Below are 24,926 nucleotides of genomic sequence, written 5' to 3'. Positions count from 1 at the left end.
TCGAAATAAAAACACAAGACTCAATTACCTTAATTCTATTGCTAGGTCCGAGACGGCTCCCCTCTCTGGTTCGCTCCTCTAGCCGCCCAGCAGGGCAGCAAGGATTACTCAGGGCTAGCAGGAGAGAGAGAGCGAGCACGCCGGGGAGTAGCCTTTTATTAGGGAACCAGAGATTCAGGGGAGAATTCCATCCAATGAAGGTTGAGGGGGGGCTGCACTCCAAGGTCAGGGTCAGCGATTGGGTCCCCGGGGTCAGTGGTCAGGCACACCCCCACACGGATGGGCTCTCTCATCAGGAGAGGGACGGGAAAAACTTCGACATTTGCCAAAGTGCCTCAGACCCTCAACGGGAGGCACCCGATCACGTGTGAGAATGGCGTCCCACATATTCCCCCTTTTTTGTCTTAAAAATGAGGCGGCGGTTTATTCTCTGGAGTTCCTGGATTCTTGATTGGAAGACTCTCCATCCTATAGTTACAATACAAAAGAGAATTAACAGCAAAGAGAATAATCCAATAATGTACCAAGCGGAGTGTTTAAGAATATTTCCAGGGTTAAATCCATTTAACTCCTTCAAAATTTGGTTAGCCAAAGAAGAAGGATCTGAAAAATCAGCTCTATTATTTTGAATGTCTTGGATATGGTGATGAAGTTCCAGAATATCCAAGCTATTATTACTATCTTGCCAAATACCTAATAAATGGTTTTTAACTTTCTCCCAATCCCAGAGAGAAGCATTGTACTTGGCAGCTGTAACACATACATACTTATAATTAGCATGGCATTTAAGCCTCTCCTTAAATTTTAAGGCTGAAAGTTCATTACCTATGTCTATAACAGTCGCCTCTAAGGCGTTTAATTTAGTTTCAATCCTTTCATCAATATTTACTTGATTACGCAGAGCCTTGGAAGTATTTTGAGCTAAATTATTAAGAAATTTTGCATGCTGAATATTTTGAGACAACGTCAGAGACGCAGAGACAGTTGAGGCAATAAATGAGACCAGTGCTAAGACACCAACAATTATGACTCCAATAGCACGTTTAGGTCTTGTTAGCTGAGCATGAATTTGCTGCAAGACTTGTAAACCAGCATCAGCATACCATGGCTCTGAAATATTAGCAGGTAATAAAACAAAAGAGGGCTGATGAAGTATTAGCACTCCTTTTCCTCCATTATACCTAGTAATACAGTTGGTTAGGTTGCACTTATTACAAGTAATAATATATCTGTCATCTATCCATTTAACTTTTACATTTCCAATAATTAAAACATAAGGAGATTGGACACAAGCTCTTAAGCCATAGCAAGATCCCTCTTTACAGTTCTTGCCGACAAATTTTGGTAAAGGCTTATCTGTAAAATGTAAATACTCTGAGGCAGCAATTAAACGCCAAATATCTTTTTGAATACCTCCTTCACTATAAGTCAAAATATTACTAACAAATCCTGCAGGTGTCATAGCAGAATTTCTTCGTAATTGTCTTTTATCAATCTTTGGAGACCAGTCTAAAATATACCCACTATCTTTAGACACCTTATGTTGTACAGGAAAGGCATTTACACAATCCATCCATTTAGGAAAGGTGCCGATCTCAATTATAGAACTATTTGGACAGTGGGGTATCCGTGGAGGTTTTGCAGAAATGACTGGCTTGTTATGGGAAAGTCCCATTTTAATTACTGATCTAGTATTAGGTTTTAAGTCCCCATAAATAGAATTATTTGTCAATCTAGGTTTATCAATCGCTGTCTTTTCTTCAAATGATACTTTCAGACAGCCAGCATGTTTATCATATGACCAACACAAAGGTAATTGGGCACTGTAGCCAGAATAATTAAATCTAGTCACATGATTGGGAGTAATATGAGTATCTGTAAATCCTCCCATCATGAATGAGTCATTAGTAAATACTGGAATAGATTCTCCAGTCCACACAGCTGGGTGTACCAGGGGTGGATCTGGGAAATATGTCCAATAAGTGTCTACTTGATTCCCTTTTACCTGACAGCCCAGTAGGGCAATTACTGTCGCTACCATCAAGACTGGGGTCCTGTTCTTTCCTAGGCGTCGAAGTATTTGGGAAGCCTGGGTTGTTAGCTTCTTTACGTCTTTCCACGAAATCAGCTTTTCGACTGGTTCAATCTGGTCTTTCTTCATCCTTTTCCGAAATCTCCTCCTTCTGGGTAGTGGCTCCTCTGGGTCGATCCTCAGTCGCTTGAGTCTGGGTTCTATCTCCTCCATGTCTGATAGCACGTTCAGGCACCCAAATAGGATGGAAAGCACCTTCTGGGAAGATACAAGCATGGCCTTTTCCCCACATTATTACCGGATCTGGACCCTTCCACTGACCAGTCTGTAAGTCTTTCCACAGAACTCTGCCTAAGGGGCCTGTTACTGAAGGAGACATTTGTCTCTCAGCAGCAGTGTGACCTTCTGCATCACAGTTTAAAAAATTTAAAACAAACAAGGCATGATTAAGGCTATTTTGGGGAGTCACAATCCTATTCCCCCCTTTTAATTTTTGTAATTGAAGCTTAATAGATAAATGAGCTCGTTCCACAATGGCTTGACCTTGGGGGTTATAAGGAATTCCTGTTTTATGATTAATTTTAAACTCTTGGCAAAATTGTTGAAAAGAAGAGCTTACGTAAGCTGGAGCATTATCTGTTTTAATCTGCATAGGGCACCCTAAAACGGAAAAAGCTGCTAAGCAATGAGAAATTACATGTTGAGCATTTTCCTTAGTACGTGCTGTGGCAAAAATAAATCTAGAATAAGTGTCCACTATGACATGTACATAACATTGCTTACCAAATTGAGGAATATGAGTTACATCCATCTGCCATATCTGATTTGGTTTTAATCCACGGGGATTTACCCCTGATGGCAGAGATGGAGTGTGAATAACACACTTTGGGCATTGGCTTACAATCTGACGAGCTTGTTCTCTGGTAATACTAAATTTTTTACGTAGGCCAGAAACATTTTGATGGTGCAAGGAATGGGAAGCTAGTGCACAGTCATATGAAGACATCTGTTGACAAAAAGCTACTAACTTATCAATTTTGTCATTACCTGAAACTAGAGGTCCAGGAAGATTAGTATGGGCTCGAATGTGTCCTATGAAACATGGGTACTTTCGCATTAGCACTGTCTTTTGTAAATTATGAAATAATTCAAATAACTCCTGTGATGAAGTAAACCCAATCATTGAAGTTTCAATATTTTTGGTAACTCCGACTGCATATAAGCTGTCAGAATAAATATTAATAGGCTCATTTGAAAAGTAATCTAAGGCACAGATCAGAGCTTGAAGCTCTGCTCTTTGGGCAGAAGTATAAGAAGTTTGTATCACCTCTGTGTGAACATGACTGAAAAAACCTGCCTTACCTGAGTTAGAACCATCTGTGAACACTGATAAAGCTCCCTCTATTGGATAAGCTCGTACAATTTTTGGAAAAATTAGTGATGTTAATGATGTAAATTGTACAATCTTATCACGAGGATAATGGCTATCTATCTGTCCAGGGAAATCAGCAAAAGCTATTTGCCAATAGTTAGAAGTTTGAAAAAGCCAGTTAGTTTGTTGAGCAGAAAATGGAATAATTATGATATCAGGCTCAGATCCAATTAATTGTAAAATCCTAGTTCTACCTTTAATTACTAATTGAGCTATAGAATCATGAAAAGGAATTAATGTTTTTTGAGGAGAGTGGGATAAATAAATCCACTCAATAACTCCTAATCTTTGCCATATGGCTCCTGTTGGGGTATGCTCAGTTGGAAATATTAATAAATACACTATTTCTTTAGGATCTATTCTAGTAAGCTGTGCATTTTTAATTGCAACTTCAACTTTCCTTAAGGCTGCCTTAGCTTCCAAAGTTAGCTGACGTGGAGAGGTTGGAGAAGGATTTCCTTGTAATATCTGAAATAAAGGACTTAACTCAGAAGTAGTTAGTTTTAAGGATGGCCTTAGCCAATTAATATCTCTTAAAAGCCTTGAAAATCATTAGGGGCTTGTACGGAAACTGTTTGTTCCGCTCCGGTAAAATCAAAGATGGCGACCCCCATGGTCGGCGCGATGACGTCACATTGCGCGACCACCTACTTCCTCACTTTCGTCCCGGGGGCGGGCCGACCGGAAGTTTGTGTTCCGGCTAGGCGGAAATGCCGGCGGCGAGAAGGCGGGCTCATCCGCGCCATCTGAATCCACCGCGTGGCGTTGAGTCCTGTAATATCTATCATTGTTAGAAAATGGAGCTCTGAACTTAAAGCCGCGCATGCGACACTCCCGGGCAAAATGATTGTTTCTACCACAAACGTAACATCTACCGCGGGACTTTTGACCTAAATTTTTTGGCCCCAAGGTCTCTTTTAACGCAGCCGCTAAAGTCACTGCTTGCAACTGTGTGGGATCTAAATCAGAACACAGGCGAATAAACTCAGAAACAGTTCCTTTTTTACGATGCGGTCTGAGGACATCTTGACAAATTTTATTAGCGTTCTCAAAAGCCAATTGCCTGACTATAAATTCGCTTGCTCCTGGGTCCCCTATGGATCTGTTGGCAGCCTGATATAATCGGGCTACGAAATCTGAATAAGTTTCATTGGCACCTTGTCTGATTTTGGTAAGGACTAAATTGGACTGGTCCTTGGGGACGATCTGTTTCCAAGCACGCTTTGCACAGTCAGTTATCTGATTGTATACTGCAAAATCATAATTTAATTGCCTTTCTAAAGCTGCAAAATCTTCAGTCCCTAAAAACATCGTTACTGGCGTTTCTAGGCCCTGCCTTCTGTTTCTCTCTGCTTGTTCATTACAGAAATCACTCCAATAGGTTTTCCAGATTAAGTAATCTCCCCCACTCAGACAAGATCTGGCTATAAAAATCCAATCGCTAGGAGGAAGGGGTTGTGAACAAATATTTTCTATCAGACTCTGAACAAAAGGGGAATTTGGACCATACGTCTCACATGCACTTTTTAATTCTTTAATAGTTTTAAATGGAATTACAGTATGAACTCTTACTCTCTGATCTTGTTCATCAGTTTGTTCAAAAACTGGAAAAAGGTAAAAACCACTAGTATCCTCCCCCATTTCTTGAGCCTTCTTAATACCTTGCTGGACTGGGGTAAGAAGAGTCATTTTTAATTTAGCATACCTGTTAAATTTGGTCCTTCTAGCAGGTACCGGCCGAATTTGAATAGCTTGGGCAGGCGGTGTTAAACGCAGCCTATTGAAATTTCTCTCTAAGTCCTGAATTTCAATATCTGATTCTTCCTCTTCAGACTGTGAGTCATGGTCCGAATCTGAACTATCGCCATTTTGAATTTGGGTTTCTACACCACGTGGTTGAGAAGAACCCTGAGCCCCTCTAGGAGTCTCTTCCGTATTTTCCTCTCTAGCAAGATCATCTATCTTTTCCGGAGGGCCTTCTAGGATCTGGGAGGTTTCTCCTTTATGATGTTGCTCTGTACAATCGGCCTGTGGGTTAGTCTGATCCTGTGAGCTAAAGTCCACATTTTTAACCTTTGGCTTGGCCCCTAGTGCCTTTGTTTTTAAACGGCTTAAGGGAAAGGGAATTAACTTAGCCTCAGGCTGATTCTCCATTTGAATAGACCTAACAGCTCGTTGAATGCCTTTTAAAAGGTCCTCAGGGGGCCACGAACTCTGGCCCATATATTCAAAAAGACAAACTTCTAGAGCTGTCCATGTTTTCTGTATATTTTCAATGCCTCCAGGTAATTCATTAGAAATACAAACTCTCTGTAACTTCCTTCCTAATTTCTCCCAAGTAAGTAAATTTGGAGATTCCTGTTCACAAAACCAAGGACAATATTCACCTACAATCTTTAAAAATTGTAATAACTGAGTTTTCTTTATCTGTTTCCCTTTCTGATTAATTATACTGTCTAAAATAGTCAGGTACATTTCCTTATCAGTAGAAGTTGAATTTCCCATTTTAATTAATTTAACCTCTCTTTCCTTCAATAACTCCAGGTACTTTTGTGACCCAATGTCACCTCTTCCTTTATCTTTATCTTTTTCCTTTATTTCTTTATTTCCTTTTTCCTATCCTTATATCTTTTTTTTCCTTATCTTTATAGCCGGCTCCCACTCAATCTAACTAATCTAGAATGCCCCCCTCGTGGGCGCCAAATCTACCACGCGGCCTGCGCAGTGGTTTCATTAATGAGGTTCTAGGCATAAAGTTAGTTAGACGAGATCGAAATAAAAACACAAGACTCAATTACCTTAATTCTATTGCTAGGTCCGAGACGGCTCCCCTCTCTGGTTCGCTCCTCTAGCCGCCCAGCAGGGCAGCAAGGATTACTCAGGGCTAGCAGGAGAGAGAGAGCGAGCACGCCGGGGAGTAGCCTTTTATTAGGGAACCAGAGATTCAGGGGAGAATTCCATCCAATGAAGGTTGAGGGGGGGCTGCACTCCAAGGTCAGGGTCAGCGATTGGGTCCCCGGGGTCAGTGGTCAGGCACACCCCCACACGGATGGGCTCTCTCATCAGGAGAGGGACGGGAAAAACTTCGACATTTGCCAAAGTGCCTCAGACCCTCAACGGGAGGCACCCGATCACGTGTGAGAATGGCGTCCCACAAATTTGAAAAGCAAATAGCACAAAATGCAGGGAAACAAAGCATGATTTTATCAATTAAATTTCAAACATAACTCTAATGCATTTCCTGTGTAATTCTCTTTGATAGTCTCTTTGTAAATAATATTTTTAAAATATAATTTTCCATAGGAAAAATAAAAAGGTAATTATGTCAATCACTTTTACTATGACAAAATACTTGACATAATTAGCTTACAAAGAGAAAAATGTTTATTTTGGCTCACAGTTTTAGAAGTCTCAGTACATGATTGATTGGCCCCATTGCTTCAGACCTTGTGGTGAGGCAGTACATGATGGGAACACATAGCAGAGAGAAACTGCTCCCCTCATAACCAGAAGGGAGAGAGGGGAAGAGAAGCAGGGGAGGGAGAAAAAGAGAAAAATATGCTGAAGTGCCACAATCTCTTTCAGGGATGTACCCCCAATTTTCTAAGTACCTCCCACTAGCCACCCCCATCAACAAAGATTCCACAACTTCCCAATAGTAACACCCAGGAGACAAAACCTGTAACTATAGGCATTTGAGTGATATTTAACATCCAAACTATAGCAATAATCTTTCATCTAGATAATTTTTTTATTACTGATATTTTTAAAAAGTTATTTTGAGCTTCAAAGTTCAATATCAATAATGTCAACAATGGTAAATTTTAGGATGGATATTCCAATTCAATAAACTATTAATTTTCTTTTATATAAGATATGTAAGTTCCTGAGGATTTTAAAAGTTGCTTTTGTACTAACTTATCTTTTAATTGACAGCTTACAGCCAATTTCCTCATTTTATATTTCGAATTTTATATCTGAATTTGTGATTTGACATCTTCCTCATTCATTCCAATATTTCATCCATCAAATGGGAAAGAAATTAGGAACTATATAGATATAGTCTGGCCAGGCCATTTCAGATAGAGAGAAGATTATGAGAAAACTTGAAGGATGAGAATGACCTGTCCAGAAATAGGAGACTGGCCTAGGCCCAAGGTGTGAAATAGTTTCAGGAACAAAGAACTACAAGGTAGACAGTGTGACTGAATTCACCAAATAGTTGTAGGGAAGCCACATCAAATCTTTGAGAGCCTTCAAGGATATGGCAAGAATTTCAGATTGAGAAGTGACTGAAGGTTTTAAGGTACTCACCATGATCAGGTAAGTTCATGCTGTATAGAGAATGATTTGGAGCAATGAGGAAGCAGCAAGAGGGCAGAGTGCAGACTACATAGAAAGCTGTTGAAAACCAGGCGGGAAAACACTGGAGCTGGAGAAAATTTGGGAAAGTAACTTCACGGTTCCACTTTTGAATAGTCTCAAATAAAAATATCCAAATAGAAATATTAAAAAGATTTTAAGATCGATTTCACAGCAGAGGTTCTATAGCCAATCATATTGCATTTATAAAAAATAGTAAATTTTAAATGTCTCACTATAAAATATAATAAGAAAATAAGGTGATGTATATATTTCTGAGACATTACATTATGTCTCAGAAATATATACAGCTATTGCTTTTCAATTAAAATAATAATAAAATAAGCTACCATTTAGATTTTCAAAAATCACAAGAATAAAGAAATATTAAAAATAAATATCAAAGTTTGGAGCTCAGGAAACACATCTTGATTGCAGACTCTAAGATCTTTGGTAAAAGGTAGGAAGTGACCAACAAGTGAAGACCTGAACAAGTCAAAAGAGTAAAAGATGTCACTCCTACGTAACATAACTACTACTTTCATATTTCTAGGTTCTTCTAGTTGATGAGAAGAATCAGCCAATCCCCAATCAAAACATAACTGCCAGTGTGAACAACTTAGTTTCCAGTTTTACTACAAATGAGCATGGTTTGGCCAACATTTCCTTCAACACCCTGAGCTTCACAACGGCTTCCATTGTTGTCACCGTGAGTGAAAAGGGGCATCTGGGACAGAAAGATCACTGGGGCTACATAGTTCAAGGATGTATGAGAAGCATGTGAACTCTAGGGATAAAAGAAAAGGTGATAAAGAATAACATAAATTAAGCAATGTGGAGCCCTAAATTATACAAAAAAAATTCTCTGCCAGAAAACTTTCACTCTTAGACGGACTCTTTACAACATGGTCTAGTGCTGGTCTAGTGCAGGTGCCATTGCATAGATCATCTTGATGTTTCCTTGATATTTTTAATGCTCTGTAGTTCTAATGCCCATTAGATGTTTCTTTGTTAGTTTGGCATAATATTGTGTTTGGCTTTTACTGAATATTTAAATGCTCTGACACAATTTTACAGCCGTAAAGTCTTTAAAAAAAAGTAATTGAACTTGACTACAAGTGAATAATATCCACTGAATAAGCTCAGCAAACACCTAAATCACCTCAGGAGGAAGGTGGCTATGTGTTATACTGTACACTGTATTTAGGAAAGCAGCCTCTTGACGTATTTAGATAGATGAGAGAGAGAGAGAGAGAGAGAGAGAGAGAGAGAGAGAGAGAGAGAGAGACTACAAATAGACCTTTTTATTTTCACATTAGGTTACTTACAAACAGAATACTAACTGCTTTGATAACTGGTGGCTCGATGAAGTTCATGAACAAACACAGCACACTGCAAGCCTCATATTTTCCCCAAGCAGGAGTTATGTTCAGCTTGAACTTGTTGCTGGTACTTTGACCTGTGGGCAAACCCAAGAGATTCAGGCACAATACATCTTGAATGAACAGACCCTGAAGGATGAAAAAGAGTTAACCTTCTATTATTTGGTAAGAATAAGAGTCACTGTATCTCTTTCTCAATTCATTAACTCTAAAATTGCTGGATTCCTGTCAAAGTATTAGTTTTCATAGCGATATTAATAAAGGGAGTATTGTTTTTATGCTAGAAAATGAATTAATTCCTACGGAGTTAATGCCTTGATTTCTCATTTATTTCTGGTCATCATTGAAACACTAGCTATACAAAACATTTCCTTATTTTTATAAAAAAAAGTAGAAAATTAAAAAGTTACAATTTCATTTTGATCCTGTATAAATTACTTAATTTCATCAATAAAGACAAATACGTCAGTTCACCTGAGTATTGGAGATAATAACCACTTCATATAATCATTATTGAAATTAATTTCAATGAAAAAAATCATTTAATTTCATGTCTAATACAAAGAGAATGCTGAATATATTTGTGTTTTAGAGAAAGGGGCAACAATAGAGAAAACATGTATAATTTATATCCATCTTCATTATGCATTGCTCTGCATATAGTAGGTACTTAAAATATTTATTAAAATAACATATAAACTTGAAATAAAACATCTAATAGAAATGGTAAATATTAAATGAAAGTGTTAAGCATTCTAAAATTTGTTATACAAAGTAGATAAAACACAGTTAGGAAAATACTAGAAGGTAAATATAGTAATAAAACAAACTTCTGATTGGAGTTGTATGACTATTTTTTACATATATTATGAACATTTCAAAGTAAGATTAATATATATACTTTTAAACAATAATAAATAAATTTCTTTCTATCTTTAGGTAAAAGCAAGAGGAAGCATCGCCAAATCAGGAATCCATGTATTGTCAATTGAAAAAGAAAATGGTAAGCATTTTCTAATTCCATGTTTTGGTTCCTTCTCAATTGACCAAATCCTGAACAATTTAGCAGGCTAGAGCTATTTTCACAGTAGAGGAAATTGTTACCAACCATATTAGCTATGAGGAAGCTGATAGAATAGGATGGCACACTGGGTTCATTTTCACTTATATAGTATTTCCTTTCTTCTTTTTATAAAGTATTTCAATATTTCACATTTTATAATATTTTATAATTGATTTTTAAAGAAAAAAAACTGAAAATGTAGAAAAATAACCAAAGAAAAATGTTGCTTTGTTGTATTTCCATATTAGTTCCCTGCTACAATAGATTACTACAAATAAATTGTCTTAAAAACACAAATTTATTATTTTATAGCTCTGTATGTCAGAAGTCTAACTAGCTGAAATCAAGGTGGAGCTCTAACAAAGAACTGATTTTTTTCCTGTTGTTTTTGTTATTGTTGTTTTGTTTTGTTTTTACCTTTTTCAGCTCCTGGGCACCCACTTTATTTCTTGGTTTGGGGTCCCTTCTACTCTCTTCAAAGACAGCAGCACACCATCTTCAAATCTACCTTCTTATTTCTTTCTTATAAAACTTCTTATAATTACATTGTGTTTACCTGTATAATCCAGGATAATCTTTGCATCACAAGATTTCTAATTGAACCACATCTGCCAAAGTTCTATTGTCATATGATATAATATATTCACAGATTTTAAAGACTGGGCATTTTAGTCAGCTTTTTTATCACTGTGACCAAAAGACCTGCCAAGAAAAAGTAAAGGAAAGAGAGTTTATTTGGCTCATGGTTTCACAGGTTTCAATCCATAATGATCACCTCCTTAGCTCTGGGCCTGAGGAGAGGCAGAAAATCATGGCAGAAAAACATGGCCTAGGAAAGCATCTCAGGATATGGCAACAGGAAGCGAAGAGAGTGCTTGACTCGCCAGGAATAAAATATAAACCCCAAATTTGTCCCCAGGAACCTATCTTCTCTAGCCTATTTGACCTGCCTTCAGTTACCAGCCAGATAATCCCTATCAGTGAATTGATCCACCGACTGGATTACAATTCTCATTCGATCATCTCACTTCTGAAGCTTTTAGTATTGTCTCACACACATGAGCTTTTGGGAGACACCTTGTATCTAAACTATAATATTGGATATCTTCAGATAGGCACCATTCTGCTTACCACAATCATAATCTGGCCAGCCAAGTTCATAACCCTTCACATGAAAAATGCATTTTCTCTATCCAATGTCCACAAATGCTTTAGTCCGTGCAGCATTGACTCAAGACCCAAATCTCATAAAGTCTTGTCAGCTCAAAAGTCCTGAATCTTATCATCTCAATCATCTAAATTAGGGGTTGAGGCCCTAAAAGAAATTCATTCCAGGACAAAGGAGTCCAAGTGTTGAAATCCAATGTTAGTTTTCAATGCCAGGAATAATTCTTCTTGGTTCATGTCTCCATCCTCTAGATTCAAGGATAGATTCAAAAGGGGCTCTTGGAATCATCCTTCCTTTTTCATTAGTTATAGAATGTGTTTACAGCTAAATATTTTCATCATTTTATTTCCTGTTGGTAAAATTAGAGTGGTTTGACATTCTTCTTTATTTCATACTCTCTCTGTCCCTTCTGGTGCAAGTTGACAGTGTTTCTTTCAGCATCAATTCCTCAAGAACCACATAGATCTACTATGTGTCACAGTGATTCACCTTATTAAACAAAAAGTTACTCCACAGATATTTCTTGGATTACATCCTCATTTTGGCTTTCTTTGAGATGAATTAGGTGTCTGAGTCATATACTTAATTTCCTCAAGGAGAAATTTTGAAGAGAAAATTTTTTGTGTGTGACTGAATATTGTGACATTTTCATTTTTTTAAGATATTAACAAGAGGTTGTCTAGTCACATTATGGCTTTCTTTCTAGAGTACAATTTCCTGATGGTATTGTTTGTTTGGTTTTTAAAATCTGGATAATCTATTTTCCAAATTATCAAGTTCTGGTTCCCTTTCAGTGAAACATTCTTTCTTAAATTTACCTCTTTTCTCTTGAATTTTTCCACAAGCAGCAAAAAAAAAAAAAAGGTTAGATCTCATTGCTTTTCCTTCATAGCTTCTTACTAAATATCTAAATTCATCATTTACAAGATTTGCTTAACATAAAACTGCAAGACACAATTCAGATCAACTTTCTGCGACTATGTGAAAAGAATCCCCTTCCCTTCAGTTTCCTTTGAAGCCCTCATGAACAGTATTTTTAATGTCCATATTTTTACCAACAGTCTGTTCATAACAATTTGATACTCTCTAATATGACATATTTCTTCTCTACTATGATTCTCACGTTGAATTCTTCTTAACAGGCTTTTCAGCATTGATATTTCTACCAAGAGTTTGTTAAATCAGCATAAAATTTTTCACTTACTGCTCCTCAGAATTCTTCCAGAATCTTCCTATTTCCAAATTCTAAAACCAGTTTCATGTTTTTTGATATTTGTTATAGTAGCACCCCACTTGCAGGTACCAAAATCTGTATTATCATTCAAGTTATCTTTCTACTTGAATCCTTTCAAAATTGTTTCTTAATTTATTTAGTAATGTTTTACAACCAGCTTTTTTACCAAATTATCCATACATCAAAAATTTTATTTTGCTTTTAATATCTTTCTATAACACAATTGCTATTTACAGAAAAATGTTCTAAAACATAAATGTTGGCACCAATGCACTGCCTTTTTATATGTAGATTAAATTATGCCTAATAATACAATTAAAATCCTGTAGTCTAACACAAAGGTCTAATGTTATACATTTCCTTCTAATTATGGTTTTAGCTGCATGCTGGAAATAATTACATGAATTACTTATGTTATTTACTTATGTTATTTACTTTATAAATAATAGGAGATTTTAAAAATACCTTTATTTTTACTTGAAAATTATGTTTATCTTGTGACTTTAATTCTTCTAAATTTATTGAGACTGATGATACAGCCAGGAATATGGTCTACCTTGATAAATGGTAGAATGTGTATTCTGTGGCTGTGGATTTTTCTCTAAATATTATTTAGGTCAATTTGGTGGAAAACATTTCTATATTTTAAAACATACTCTCCTGAATTTCCTTGAATCAAAAAAAATCTGTTAATTTCCATTATCCCATAAAGAGTGATTAATTTCTCATGAAAATAATAAGTACAATAAAAGCATCTTTTCTTACAAAAAAGATAAATATAACTGGCCTATTTACTTGTTAAATGTCGTCCCCACATTAAAACACCCTAATAGGTTTCTTTTCTTTTGCTGGTTCATTTAATATTTCACAGGCCATCATTAGACAATAAACAATTTTTTGCGGGTGGTACCAGGAGTTGAACTATGGGTACTCAACCACCGAGCCACATCCCCAGCCCTATTTCATATTTTATTTAGAGACAGGGTCTTAGTGAGTTGCTTAGCGCCTCACTTTTTTTGAGACTGGCTTTGAACTCGAAATCCTTCTGACACAGCCTACCAAGTCTCTGGCATTACAGGTGCTCCACCGTGCCTGACCAGATTAAAACAATTTTTATTAACAGCCACATCAAAAGTAACCATACCTTCAAGTGAGTTAATATAGACAGAAAAAGTCTGAATATCATGATCTTAAGTATGTTTTTGTTTTACTTTTGAAATACCATTTCTTATATTAGTACTTGGCACATAATGGGAATTTAATAAATATTTTTAAATTAATTTATGAATCTAGGGTTTGATATCTCTTTGAGACCAATTAAGGAGAAACAAACTTTGAAATAACTTTCCCATCAGAACTATATCAAAGAGAATTTATCTTTCTATCTTATACATCTTTGTAAAAGATTTGTATTCATGGATTAAAAAAAAATGTTCCAGAAACTCAAGATACTTACCATCTTAGTGTAGGTATATTAAATTCTATTTTTCTATTGAAGCACTTAGAAATTATAACAAATTGTTTCTGAAAATCTGAATGGAAGAGCAAAATAAGGACTTGGAAGTATTAGTCAATTTCTCTATTTTGCAGGTGGGAAAAATCGATACCTAGAGAAATGTCTCAACTTACTCCATTTAGTAAAAGCCTATACCAAGAAGAGTCTCCCCTGAACCTGTTTGTCTTGTTTCATTTACCTCTGTTTATTTATATAATTCAACACAGCATCAAGAAAAATCGTATTCTAATATCTTACAAAATTTTACAGATGAAAATTGCTTTTTAAGTACTCAACTAATTCAGTTATTTGAATATTTCTTTTAAATAATAATATAAAGGTGATTAACATATCCCTAAAAATTAATACGAATTTTAGTTGGACTTCAAAATATTAATTAACTTATTTGCAATTCTTTGAATTTCAAATTACCCTCCTAGTACAATTCTTTTTAACTCTACCAAAATAGAAATATTTTCCCCCTAGACTTTCCACTTTTCAAGTATCATGAGTCTGCCAAAGCCATGATACGGACACAAGAGCCACCACTCTAAAATTTGGCTCATCATGGGTTCTTCTTAGGTCTAGAACATCTCTTACAGCTACAAAATTACTGAAGAAAGTTATTCCAACCTTTTTTTTAAAAAAATGCATGGAATTTGAATACATTCACATATGATACATTCACATTTAATTTAATCATTGATTTGATGTGGTTAGATGTTGGTTCGCTTTTTTGAGCAGATAAGGTTATTCCTAAAAACATGAAAAAAAAAAAAACGATTTCATAAAGCAATAGCTTCAACATTTTTTTCTGCAGTAGGGTTTAAATCATTTATTTATTGAGTACCTACAGAGGTGAATGGGAAAAAGAAATATAACTTTAACAAAAAAAATATGCTTCATTTTATTCAATGATAATATATTAGTGGGTGCTTTTCCATACTTACTTATATTTAACTGTTTCAGAAATCTACCTTCATATATTTTTAGTATTATTTTTTCCAAAATTTATTTTGAACCTATTGGTTTTGCTTCTACCACAAGCTAACTTCACACTTCTGTAGATAATCTCAAAACTTATTAAAATTAATTCCTAAATAAGAGAAGACGTATAACTTGTTCATAAAAGGAGACTTATATCAATTGTACTCAAATTGATCATCTTGTGCTGATTTGGATCTTAGGAATAACTAGACCTGACTGAAATTCTCTCCTTCATCCTCTCCCAAATTTTAAATTTTTTCATATTAGAAATAGAGATATGACTAAATGGTTTTTTCCTACTTAAGCAGAAAAAATAAACAATTAAACCTATATCTTAAAAAAGTTATTATTTCAGCATATATTTATTAAACAACTATTATATGCACAGTAGTGTATATACAATTATTTTCTTACTTCAGCATGTTCCAAATGTGAATAAGTTAAATAATCTGAGAACCCCTGCTTCATAAGATTGAGAAATTTGTTCCTAATCTATAATCTTGAATTTTCTTTATTCTCCAGTGAAGGGGACATTTTCCTTCTCCTTTCAAGTGGAACCAGACATTGCTCCTACTGCTCAGATTCTTCTTTACACTATTTTACCTAATGGAGAAATTATTGCAGACACTCAGAAACTTGAAATCGAAAACTGTTTTGCAAACAAGGTGGGTCACTTTGTTTAGGCCTAGTCATTTCATCCTGTTCCCCTTTCTAAGTATGGAAAATAAGGAAGTAAACAAAATACTCCCCTAACATGATCCTAAAACTTTTCTCCAAAGAATCTCACAAGGCAGAATGACATCATCCCCTGAAAGGTCTGGTGGCAATATTCAAAGCTGGGGGTCATGAGCACAATTTTCAAAAACTCTTTTTATCATAATATTTATATGGATTTCAAAATCATTCCAGTATAAACTCTTAATAGCTTTAAGTTTAAAATATTTCATTACCAAAATTTTCACCTGAAAATAATGCTTCACAAATCTGTGTCCATTTTATCCTGTCACATCTGAGCACATTTCCATTCTGCACACTGCAGAAAACAGTAGGTTATTGGAAGTTTGCATTTAGCTTGACAACATAAACCAGGAGCATATGTCTGTACTTTGCTTTGAGAAACACAGTCTTGGTACTCAAATAATGATTACAGCATAAAAATCTAACATAAGAATAAATGGAGTCTTTTTTTATTTTTAAAGAATACAAAGCTGCAATGTGAAGCCCACTAGACAAAAATAAGTTTTGTCTCAGTAGAATCTGGTGCTTTTATCTGATTTTTACTATTCTGGCAGTATATTTAAACATTAGCAAATAGAATCTACCTACTTCAGATATCTCTTCAAAAACTGGGAGGACTCAGCAACACACACTTTACAGAAAATAAAACAATGTGTGTTTATAACACCTGAACTTTTCTCCCATTAAAACCATATTTGCATTACTTTTAAAAATATATACACTGGGGCTGGGGAAATAGCTTAGTTTTTAGAGTGCTTGCCTCACCTACACCAGGCCCTGGGTTCAATCCCTAGCACCACCACCACCAAAAAAAAAAAAAAAAAAAAACAAAAAAAAAAAAAAAAAAAAAACCCTGATCTAAGAAAAACACACAATGCATTCTGATACCTATCTTCATGTATCTTCAATTCCATCTAAAGAATGCTACTAAGCCTGGACCTTGTGTCAAAGAGCCTAGTGCCTGTTCCTTTTGGGGTTTTGGTGTGCTTTCTGTCAATGAGCTCAAGCTTCATGGCTTTCACTGTTAACCCTGGAGAGTGAGTTGTTCAATCCTGGAAGGGCCCTGCTATGCCACAGATATCAGCCCATGTCACTCATTCCAGCAGTGGAGCAGTGCTCTTTCTGATGAGTTGGTATTCCCGTCACAGTGGAGAATCAGAGAGGTTTTAAAAAATATAATCAATAGAACATCAATTTTTTTCCTCAGAGTTCAAACTAAACAATGTTTCTCATTCTGCAAAATATACAACAATTTCTGTGTAACACCATGAGAAAATTTTCCCACAGAAACAAAAGCCCATGGGCGTTATATTTCTCTTCATATCAAATACCACAAAAAATTAGAAGAATAGATCAATTGAAGGTATAAATCAATTTAGACAACCTGACAGGATGATGAATAAACAGTGGACTAGAACATGAGGAAATACCTCAGGTTTGATTGAGACATGAATTCCTTCAAATCAAATATAATTTAAATGTTTATTTTCAATCCTTGTTGGGACAGAGAAAAACTATTTTTTATTTTAAAAACATCTTCCCTTTAAAACAACAAAGTTGGTGTACACGTTGAGTATGTAATGAATTTTATTATTTGGTATTCTCCACTGGATATACTTATTCATTAAGGAAAACACTAATTAACACAGCTAGATACGGACTCCTTCAAAACATGCGATAAAGTTCTTTTGGTTTTCATATTGTTAAAAGATTTTATATTTTCTCACATTTCCATTTCTTGTTCAACAGTATTTTCAGTTGATTACAATTCCAAATAACTTTCTTGTTCATTTGATGTGTATATTCATAAATTTATTTTAATGAACTTAAATTTTCTAAAACTAAAAACATTTAAAATGAAATTTTCCTTAAGCATTGTTTTCCAAATATATTGAATTAGAGATATAAATATGTCTATATTTTGAGGATATATAATTAGTGATTTATTTTTTATGCATGTTGTTTGATGTATGATTCCAAACTGCTCAGTTAGCAGACCACATAGCAGGATTCTTGTAGTTAAATTCAGTAAGTTGAATATTATTTAGCTAACCATACTAATCTTTCATTTCAATTCAAATAAATTTCTAGTTCAAGAATTTAGGAAGGCCAGAAGCAGTGGTGTATTCCTATAATCACAGCAGCTTAGGAAGCTAAGGCAGGAGGATTGCAAGTTCAAAGCCAACTTTAATAAGTTAGTAAGGCCCTAAGCAATTCAATGAGGTCATTTCTCTAAGTAAAATATTAAAAAGGGCTTGGGATGTGGCTCAGAAGTAAAGCACCCCTGGGTTCATTCCCTGGTACCAAAAAAAAAAAAAAAAAGAAAAAGAAAAAATGTAGGAAGTTATCTGATATTACTACTTTAAATTCAAATGTAGCTCAGGTATTGCTTAAGAAATATCTGTATAAATAGAAGAAACTAAAAGATTCAATTGTCAACTAATTTCTACTGGCGAAAGCGAAATCAATTCTAAAAAAAATCTGCATCATTTCACATTATTCTGTTGTTATTGATCTTTATTCACAGTCGTTTGAATTCCCTAAAAACTGTTAGGATATATATTAGATGTTTAACCTATTTTGTCCCATCGTCCTATCTGTGAATAATCTATATAAAATTTAAATTGAGCAACAAATATACCACCTATAGTAACTTTAAAATAATAATATTTTACTATTTATTATGTTTACAGAATTTAAAACTTAGAATATCATGGATTATTTTTGAAATGACCTAATAAACACCCAACCATGATTATCAGTAGTACCCTGCTTTAAGATTTCATGTGGTTAAGATATCCAGCTGGAAGAGAATTCAGTTGACCAATTTCAATGCTGAATGTGATTTTTCACAGAATCTTACAAAGCACACACATTCATCACAATACACTGCACAGAAATAGGGCAGCCACTTACACTTAGTTTAAGTGTTTTCAATCCAGCCCAGGATTCGAATTCTATGTGATCCAAGCCAACTTATATTTCCCCAGTTATATAAGGAATAGGAAACCTAAGTTAACTGGAACCTCATGTCTAGATTATTCCAAGGATGTTTAATTGGTGGTTCCTGGGAAAATTCATCTCTTATGTCTGCTCTAAGAAGGAAAGAGAGAAAGAAAAGGTCAAAAAGACTTATCTTGGCCTGGAGTAAGAGAGATGTGAGACTGTAATATTTACAAAAGTTGCTGCTATGATCATATCCTCTTTACAGGTAAATTTGAGTTTCTCATCAGTCCAGGGCTTGCCAGCCTCAGACACTCACCTGAAGGTCAAAGCCACGCCCTTCTCCCTCTGCGCCCTCAGGGCTGTAGACCAGAGTGTGCTGCTAATGAAACCTGAAGCTGAGCTTTCACCTCAGTCAGTGAGTACCACTTCAGACTTGGGTTTAACAAAATGCTCACATGGCAAGACTATTTTTGGATGTTGTAACTGCAAAAGACAAGTTTTTCTGAGTTGTTGGCATGATTTAATTCCACAGCAATCATTGAACCAAGCACTTTACTTGTATCATCTCATTTCATTCTGTTATGTACTCTTTGACAGAGCAATCTTGTTTACCACCACATTCCCCACAACTAGCACAGTGTCTTAAGTATAAGAGGAGTTTAACCCATTTGTCATGAGTGAATAAATAAACAAAATTTCAAGTAGGTATTATCTTATTACTTTATGGCTGAACAAAATATACCTAGTCCATAATAAATAATTATGGAGAAAGCATGCTAAAGCTGTGTTTCAGAGGTAAAATTTATAACAAATTGGTTGCAATGCAGCTTCCTAACCCACTGTATTTAAGTTGTTATGTAAAGTGTCAAGTTTTAAGTTTTTCAGAAATCAAGCCTTTACTGATTTTAAGAGTAGGTGAAAGAGAGTTTCTGTCCAAATTTATCTTTAAAAATGTCTCTTATAAATACAAATGACCAAGAAATATATGAAAGAATACCCAACATCCATCAGAATCAGAGAAATGCAAATCAAAACTACATTGAGATTTCATCTCACTCCAATTAGAATACCAATCTTCAAGGATGCAAATAATAATAAATACAGGTGAGAATATGGGGGGAAAGGTACACTCATACATTGTTGGTGGGACAGCAAATTAGTTTATACCCACTTTGGAAAGAAGTGTGGGTATTCCTCAAAGACCTGGAATGGAGCCACCTTATGACCCAGATATCCCAATCCTGGGTATTTATCCAAAAGAACTAAAATCAGAGTACTTTAGTGATACAGGCATATCCATGTTTATAGCAGTACAACTCAAAATAGCCAAAATATGGGACCAGCCCAGATGTCCCATCAACAGATGAATGGATGCAGAAAACACACACACACACACACACACACACACACACACACACACACACACTGGACTTTTACTAGCCATAATGAAGAATGCAATTATGGCATTTGCTGGTGAATTGATGGAACTGGAGGACATCATACTAAGACCTCCCATATCCTGGATAGGCAGAATTAATATTGTCAAAATGGTCAAACTAACAAAATTTTATAAAGATTTAATGCAATTCCAATTAAAATTCCAATGTCATTCTTCATAGTACTAGAAAAAACAATCAGGAAATTCATTTAGAAAAATAAAAAAAAAAAACAGAATAGCCAAAGCAATGAAATTAAACCCCTATCTCTCACCATGCACAAAACTCAATTCAAATTCAAATAGACCAGAGACCCTGCACATAATAGAAGAAAAAGTAGGCCCAAATCTTCACTATGTTGGCTTAGAATCTGACTTCCTTAATATGACTCTTAAAGTGCAAGAAGTAAAGAATTGATAAATAGGATGGATTCAAACTAAAAAGCTTCTTCTCAGCAAAAGAAACAATAATGTGAAAAGAAAGCCTACAGAATGGGAGAAAATCTTTATCACATGCACCTCCAATAGAGCATTAGACTCTGTGTTCTTGATAAGGTAGGCTTAGCAAAATTAAACAAACCCCATAACCTTTGAAATACCATGTTGAATATTGTCACATTAAATATAAACAAAATAAGGATTTCCCCCTTATTCTCCCAATTTCACAGGTATATCAGTTGCTACCAGTAAAGAGTATTCTTAGCACTGGATACAGAGGTCCACCGAATGCAGATGGTGAAAAATGTGTCCATGCAGAAGACATAATTCTCAATGGAATGGTATACACACCAAAGCAGGTCCTACAGAATGATGATGTTTACAGAATTTTTGAGGTAATTCTTTTTTCACAAAATAAAACCTAAGTTGATTTTTAAGTCTTTATTAAGGTGGAGAATCATAGAATTCTAAGCTATAGGATCTGGCCTTCCACAAACTCTAACAAAACAATGACAAAAGGGTAAATATTGGAATGTCAAAGGCATAGAAAATTTTGTACAGATTTTCAAACATGAATTTCTCTGTTACCTTAAACAGCAAGTGATTTATTTTTAGAGCCAAAAACCTTAATCAAATTGATTTTCATGCTGATTTCAATCATCATATACCCCTTTCAGTGGTTCTTAGAGATTCTAATGTGTGAATAGTTTATTGAAGCCATCATACAAATCGTTAGAACAATAAATCCTTGTTATATAAATAATGACTGAATGTTTAAAGTGCAATACTCTCACCTTTAGGGTAGGAACATTTCAGGCAAACAGAAAGCAACCATTTTGTTAAGAAAGGATTAACAATATTTGCCTTAGAAACATCAAACTGTTTGAAAAATGTGTAATTTTAACTATTCTTTAGCAGAGTTATAAAAGAAGAGTTTAACTAGTTTGTGAAATTAAATCTCAATCATACACTGCCAAAAAGAAACACAAACTTTTTGTATACCTTGAGGAAAACACACGTCGTTCTTCTGACAGAGGTCAGCAGCTGAGCTGAAAGAAATTTAAATCTCTCTTCTGAAGCCTCTAAATTAATAAATCAGATGATTGAGGGATTTAAAAAACACTTTATGTTTATTAAGTAGCTGTTCAGTCTTTGAACCTTTATGTCTGACTCTTTCTGTCAGTGGCAGTTGTGACAACTGTGCCCCAGGGTCATGTGGTTCCCCAGGGACTCTGAGATGAGACAGTAAGTAGAGTTTATCAGTGATGAATAGTGAAGGTAAAAGGTGGGGACAGGGAGACTCCAGGAATCAGACTATTGTGGCATGTGTGCTGTGAATGCAGATATTCCATATAGTTAAAAACTGGGAAAGAAAAGAGGGAAGGAAAAATCCCAAATGGAATGAATCCAGTATACTTATTCATGGAAAGGAATATCTTGGAATAAATAAAATCTATTAAATTGTGGAGAAAAATCTCTAGTATGCAATCCCACAATTCTAAATGACAAAAACATACTTTCTACAGGGAAGTCATTAAGATTTATCTAGTTGGCTATACATATAGGGATGCAGATCTTTGGTGAAGAAATAAGAGGGAAGAAAACATCTAAGACTGAAACCTACGTTACCTGGGTTCAAAAATAAATCATTCCAGAGGCATCACAGTATAACAGACAATCTTTTAAAATAGGAATCATAGGAATCGAAATGGGTTTGAATCTCAATCCATTATTTGGTAGGTGAACTTCACCTTCTGTGACTCCATTGCATATTTATAAGTAGAGGAGTCTTTATTGTGCAGAATTTTCATAATGATCCTATTAAGTCTGTGTTAAACAATAGTGAAAGTGAAATTAAAATTCAAGAAATTAATGCCATTCTCAAGATTAAACTTCCTCTATGCTTTTAACAATCTCTCTTTCAGTCTATAGGATTAAATATTTTTACCAATTCACAAATCCATAAGCCACATTTTTGTCCACCTCCTCACCTATATGCACCAGTTCCTTTGGCCTATGGATTAGGTAAGGTTGTACTTTATTTGTCTGCTAAAACAAAAGAAAAATTATACTTTACTGGGGTGGGTTGGGATAAATAATTCTTCATCTAAATACTGACTCTTATGACTCTGCATCAACTTTTTTGGCAAGTTATCCACAAGTAACATCTTTCCCCTAAATAGGACTTTAAATAAATTATTGTTCTTCTCTTATGCTCTCTCTGATGTCAAAATTGGCTATTTTTGTGTGTGAGCCTTCAGTACTTTTGCTATTTCAGATACTCTTTATCCACTGTAGATTCAATACCTGAATTAGTCAGGGTAAGATCTATTACATTGCAATAACAAACTCACCCCTGTATCAAAATGGCTAAGCACCTAGCCATTTATTTCTTTTGTTCACACAAAAGCTACTTGTGAGTCCACTAGCTCTCTAGGAATTCTCTTTCTATCAAACAAAGTCAGGGATAACCAGTCTGCTTTCATCTGGTAACACCACCACCTCCAGTGGACCTTTCAAAATCACAATAATGGTAAAGGAGCAGATTGGTGTGTGATTTTTATGACCAGAAGTGGAAATGGCAAATACCACTTCTGCCTATATTTCTTCCCTAACTGCAAGGGAAGCTGATAAATGGGAAGGATCACATGGATATCAACTACGGCATGTCTTTTTATGAAAGTTGAATAACATAGAATAATTCAACTTTTGACAAATGTACTATTGTTCTCTATGTATTTTTTCAAGATACATAGAAATAAGGAAAAGTTTAAAGGATCCTGAATATTTTTTTCTACTTATACCAGGCGATCAGAGATCTCTCCCTGGAAGCTTGAATGTCTACTAATCTTACTCTCTAGTGAAAAATGACTGTGGTAATATAAAGACTTTTTTAAAAGAATAAACACCAAAAAAATTCAAATGCAAGTAAAATTACTATATTAGACAGGGGTCTAAAACCTCTTGGGAAGACAAGGGTCAAAGATCTATTTATGAACCAAGGAGTGAATAAAACAATTTCCTTAACAGGAAGAAAATCCAGTATAATGAATAAGTATTATTGTTTTCTTAGAACAAAGGGACAATTTAATATCTCCCCTTTATTTGTTGTGATAGATATGACTTTGAAATCCCACAGATTCATGTGACCTTCTGCTGGCTCAGTGATTTCATATCTAGAATCAGAATGACCACCAAACTCACTGAGGTGTTCAGAGCATAAATGGAAAAAAAAACAATCTAATTATGATTCCATGTAATAGAATGTTCTGAAAAAAGAAATCTGAACTGCACTACAAATTTATTTTCCTTTTCCTTAATACCAAATGCATATTTTCTTTTCAATTCTAAGAGAAAAAAAAACTGTCAATGGAATGATGCAGAAAAACCTGTAAATTCAGAGTACCATCATCATAGTATTATCCTAAATATTCTGAACAAAGTTTTCCTTCAGCACCTATTCATTCTTTCCTCTTCATTTTCAGTTACATCTCACCTCATTCCTATCCCTTACACTTTTATAACTAGAAAGCCATCTGAACTTTCCTTCTTGTCTCTGGTCTTTCTCCACTCAGTCTAACCCGCATACTGTGAAAGGCTAATTGCCCTTAAACAGTTATCATGTCTCACTCCCTACTCTCAGAAGGGACTGTGGCTATGGCTTTCAATACCATATCCAAACCTTATTTTATACATATATATTTATAATTATATATCAATATATAATTATACTAAGAAAGTGATATTCTAGAATTCAGAGCTATATAGCTATACAAGTGTACAATAACAGTATAATAAAGATATATGAAATAATATTTAAGATTATGTATATATATACATATATGTATATATATATACATATATATATATATATACATATATATATACATATATATATATATATATATATATATATATATATATATTCTGATCTCTGTAATATCTTTTTTATCAAGCTAAGGAACTGTTGCCTTAACAGATCTAATTTATTTGTCCTGACCTTCATGGTGTCTTATAATTACATCTACTATTTAGTCAGAGATGTTAAAGTTACCCCCAAATAAACATTCTTCTCTGGAAGGGGGAGTTTTTCATAAACTCTTTGAATTATTGCTTCCTAGCTCTGCAACTCTGGGTACTCCTCTTTCACTAGCATGCCCTCCATTCTCCTCAGCTTCCTACCCACTAAGGAGCATATGACCTTGCTCCTTGTT

General features: G+C 35.0%; 1 protein-coding gene and 1 long non-coding RNA gene across 3 annotated transcripts in view; one reads left to right on the top strand and one right to left on the bottom strand.

Annotated features, from left to right (window-relative positions):
- The window catches only part of LOC113176142 (pregnancy zone protein-like), a 53,309-nt gene that overhangs the window by 10,797 nt on the left and 17,586 nt on the right, over nt 1-24,926 (top strand). For both annotated transcript variants that reach the window (XM_026380554.2, XM_026380553.2), the window contains exons 11-17: nt 8,380-8,535; nt 9,146-9,373; nt 10,148-10,211; nt 15,678-15,820; nt 19,105-19,254; nt 20,943-21,107; nt 22,638-22,737. In XM_026380554.2, the coding sequence (XP_026236339.2) occupies nt 8,380-8,535; nt 9,146-9,373; nt 10,148-10,211; nt 15,678-15,820; nt 19,105-19,254; nt 20,943-21,107; nt 22,638-22,737 (1,006 nt within the window). The remainder of the gene's footprint in view (nt 1-8,379; nt 8,536-9,145; nt 9,374-10,147; nt 10,212-15,677; nt 15,821-19,104; nt 19,255-20,942; nt 21,108-22,637; nt 22,738-24,926) is intronic.
- LOC144254864 (uncharacterized) lies at nt 174-5,338 on the bottom strand. Its single transcript, XR_013343618.1, has 3 exons — nt 5,170-5,338; nt 2,006-2,311; nt 174-468 (listed from the first exon to the last, which is right to left on the bottom strand). It is a non-coding gene; the product is annotated as an uncharacterized LOC144254864 (long non-coding RNA).

This window comes from Urocitellus parryii, chromosome 5 (genome assembly GCF_045843805.1).
Source record: "Urocitellus parryii isolate mUroPar1 chromosome 5, mUroPar1.hap1, whole genome shotgun sequence".
In the NCBI taxonomy this organism is placed as follows: Eukaryota; Metazoa; Chordata; class Mammalia; order Rodentia; family Sciuridae; genus Urocitellus; species Urocitellus parryii.
The sequence above is the reverse complement of the archived record's forward strand: the minus strand, read 5'-3'. Positions and strand labels throughout refer to the sequence as shown.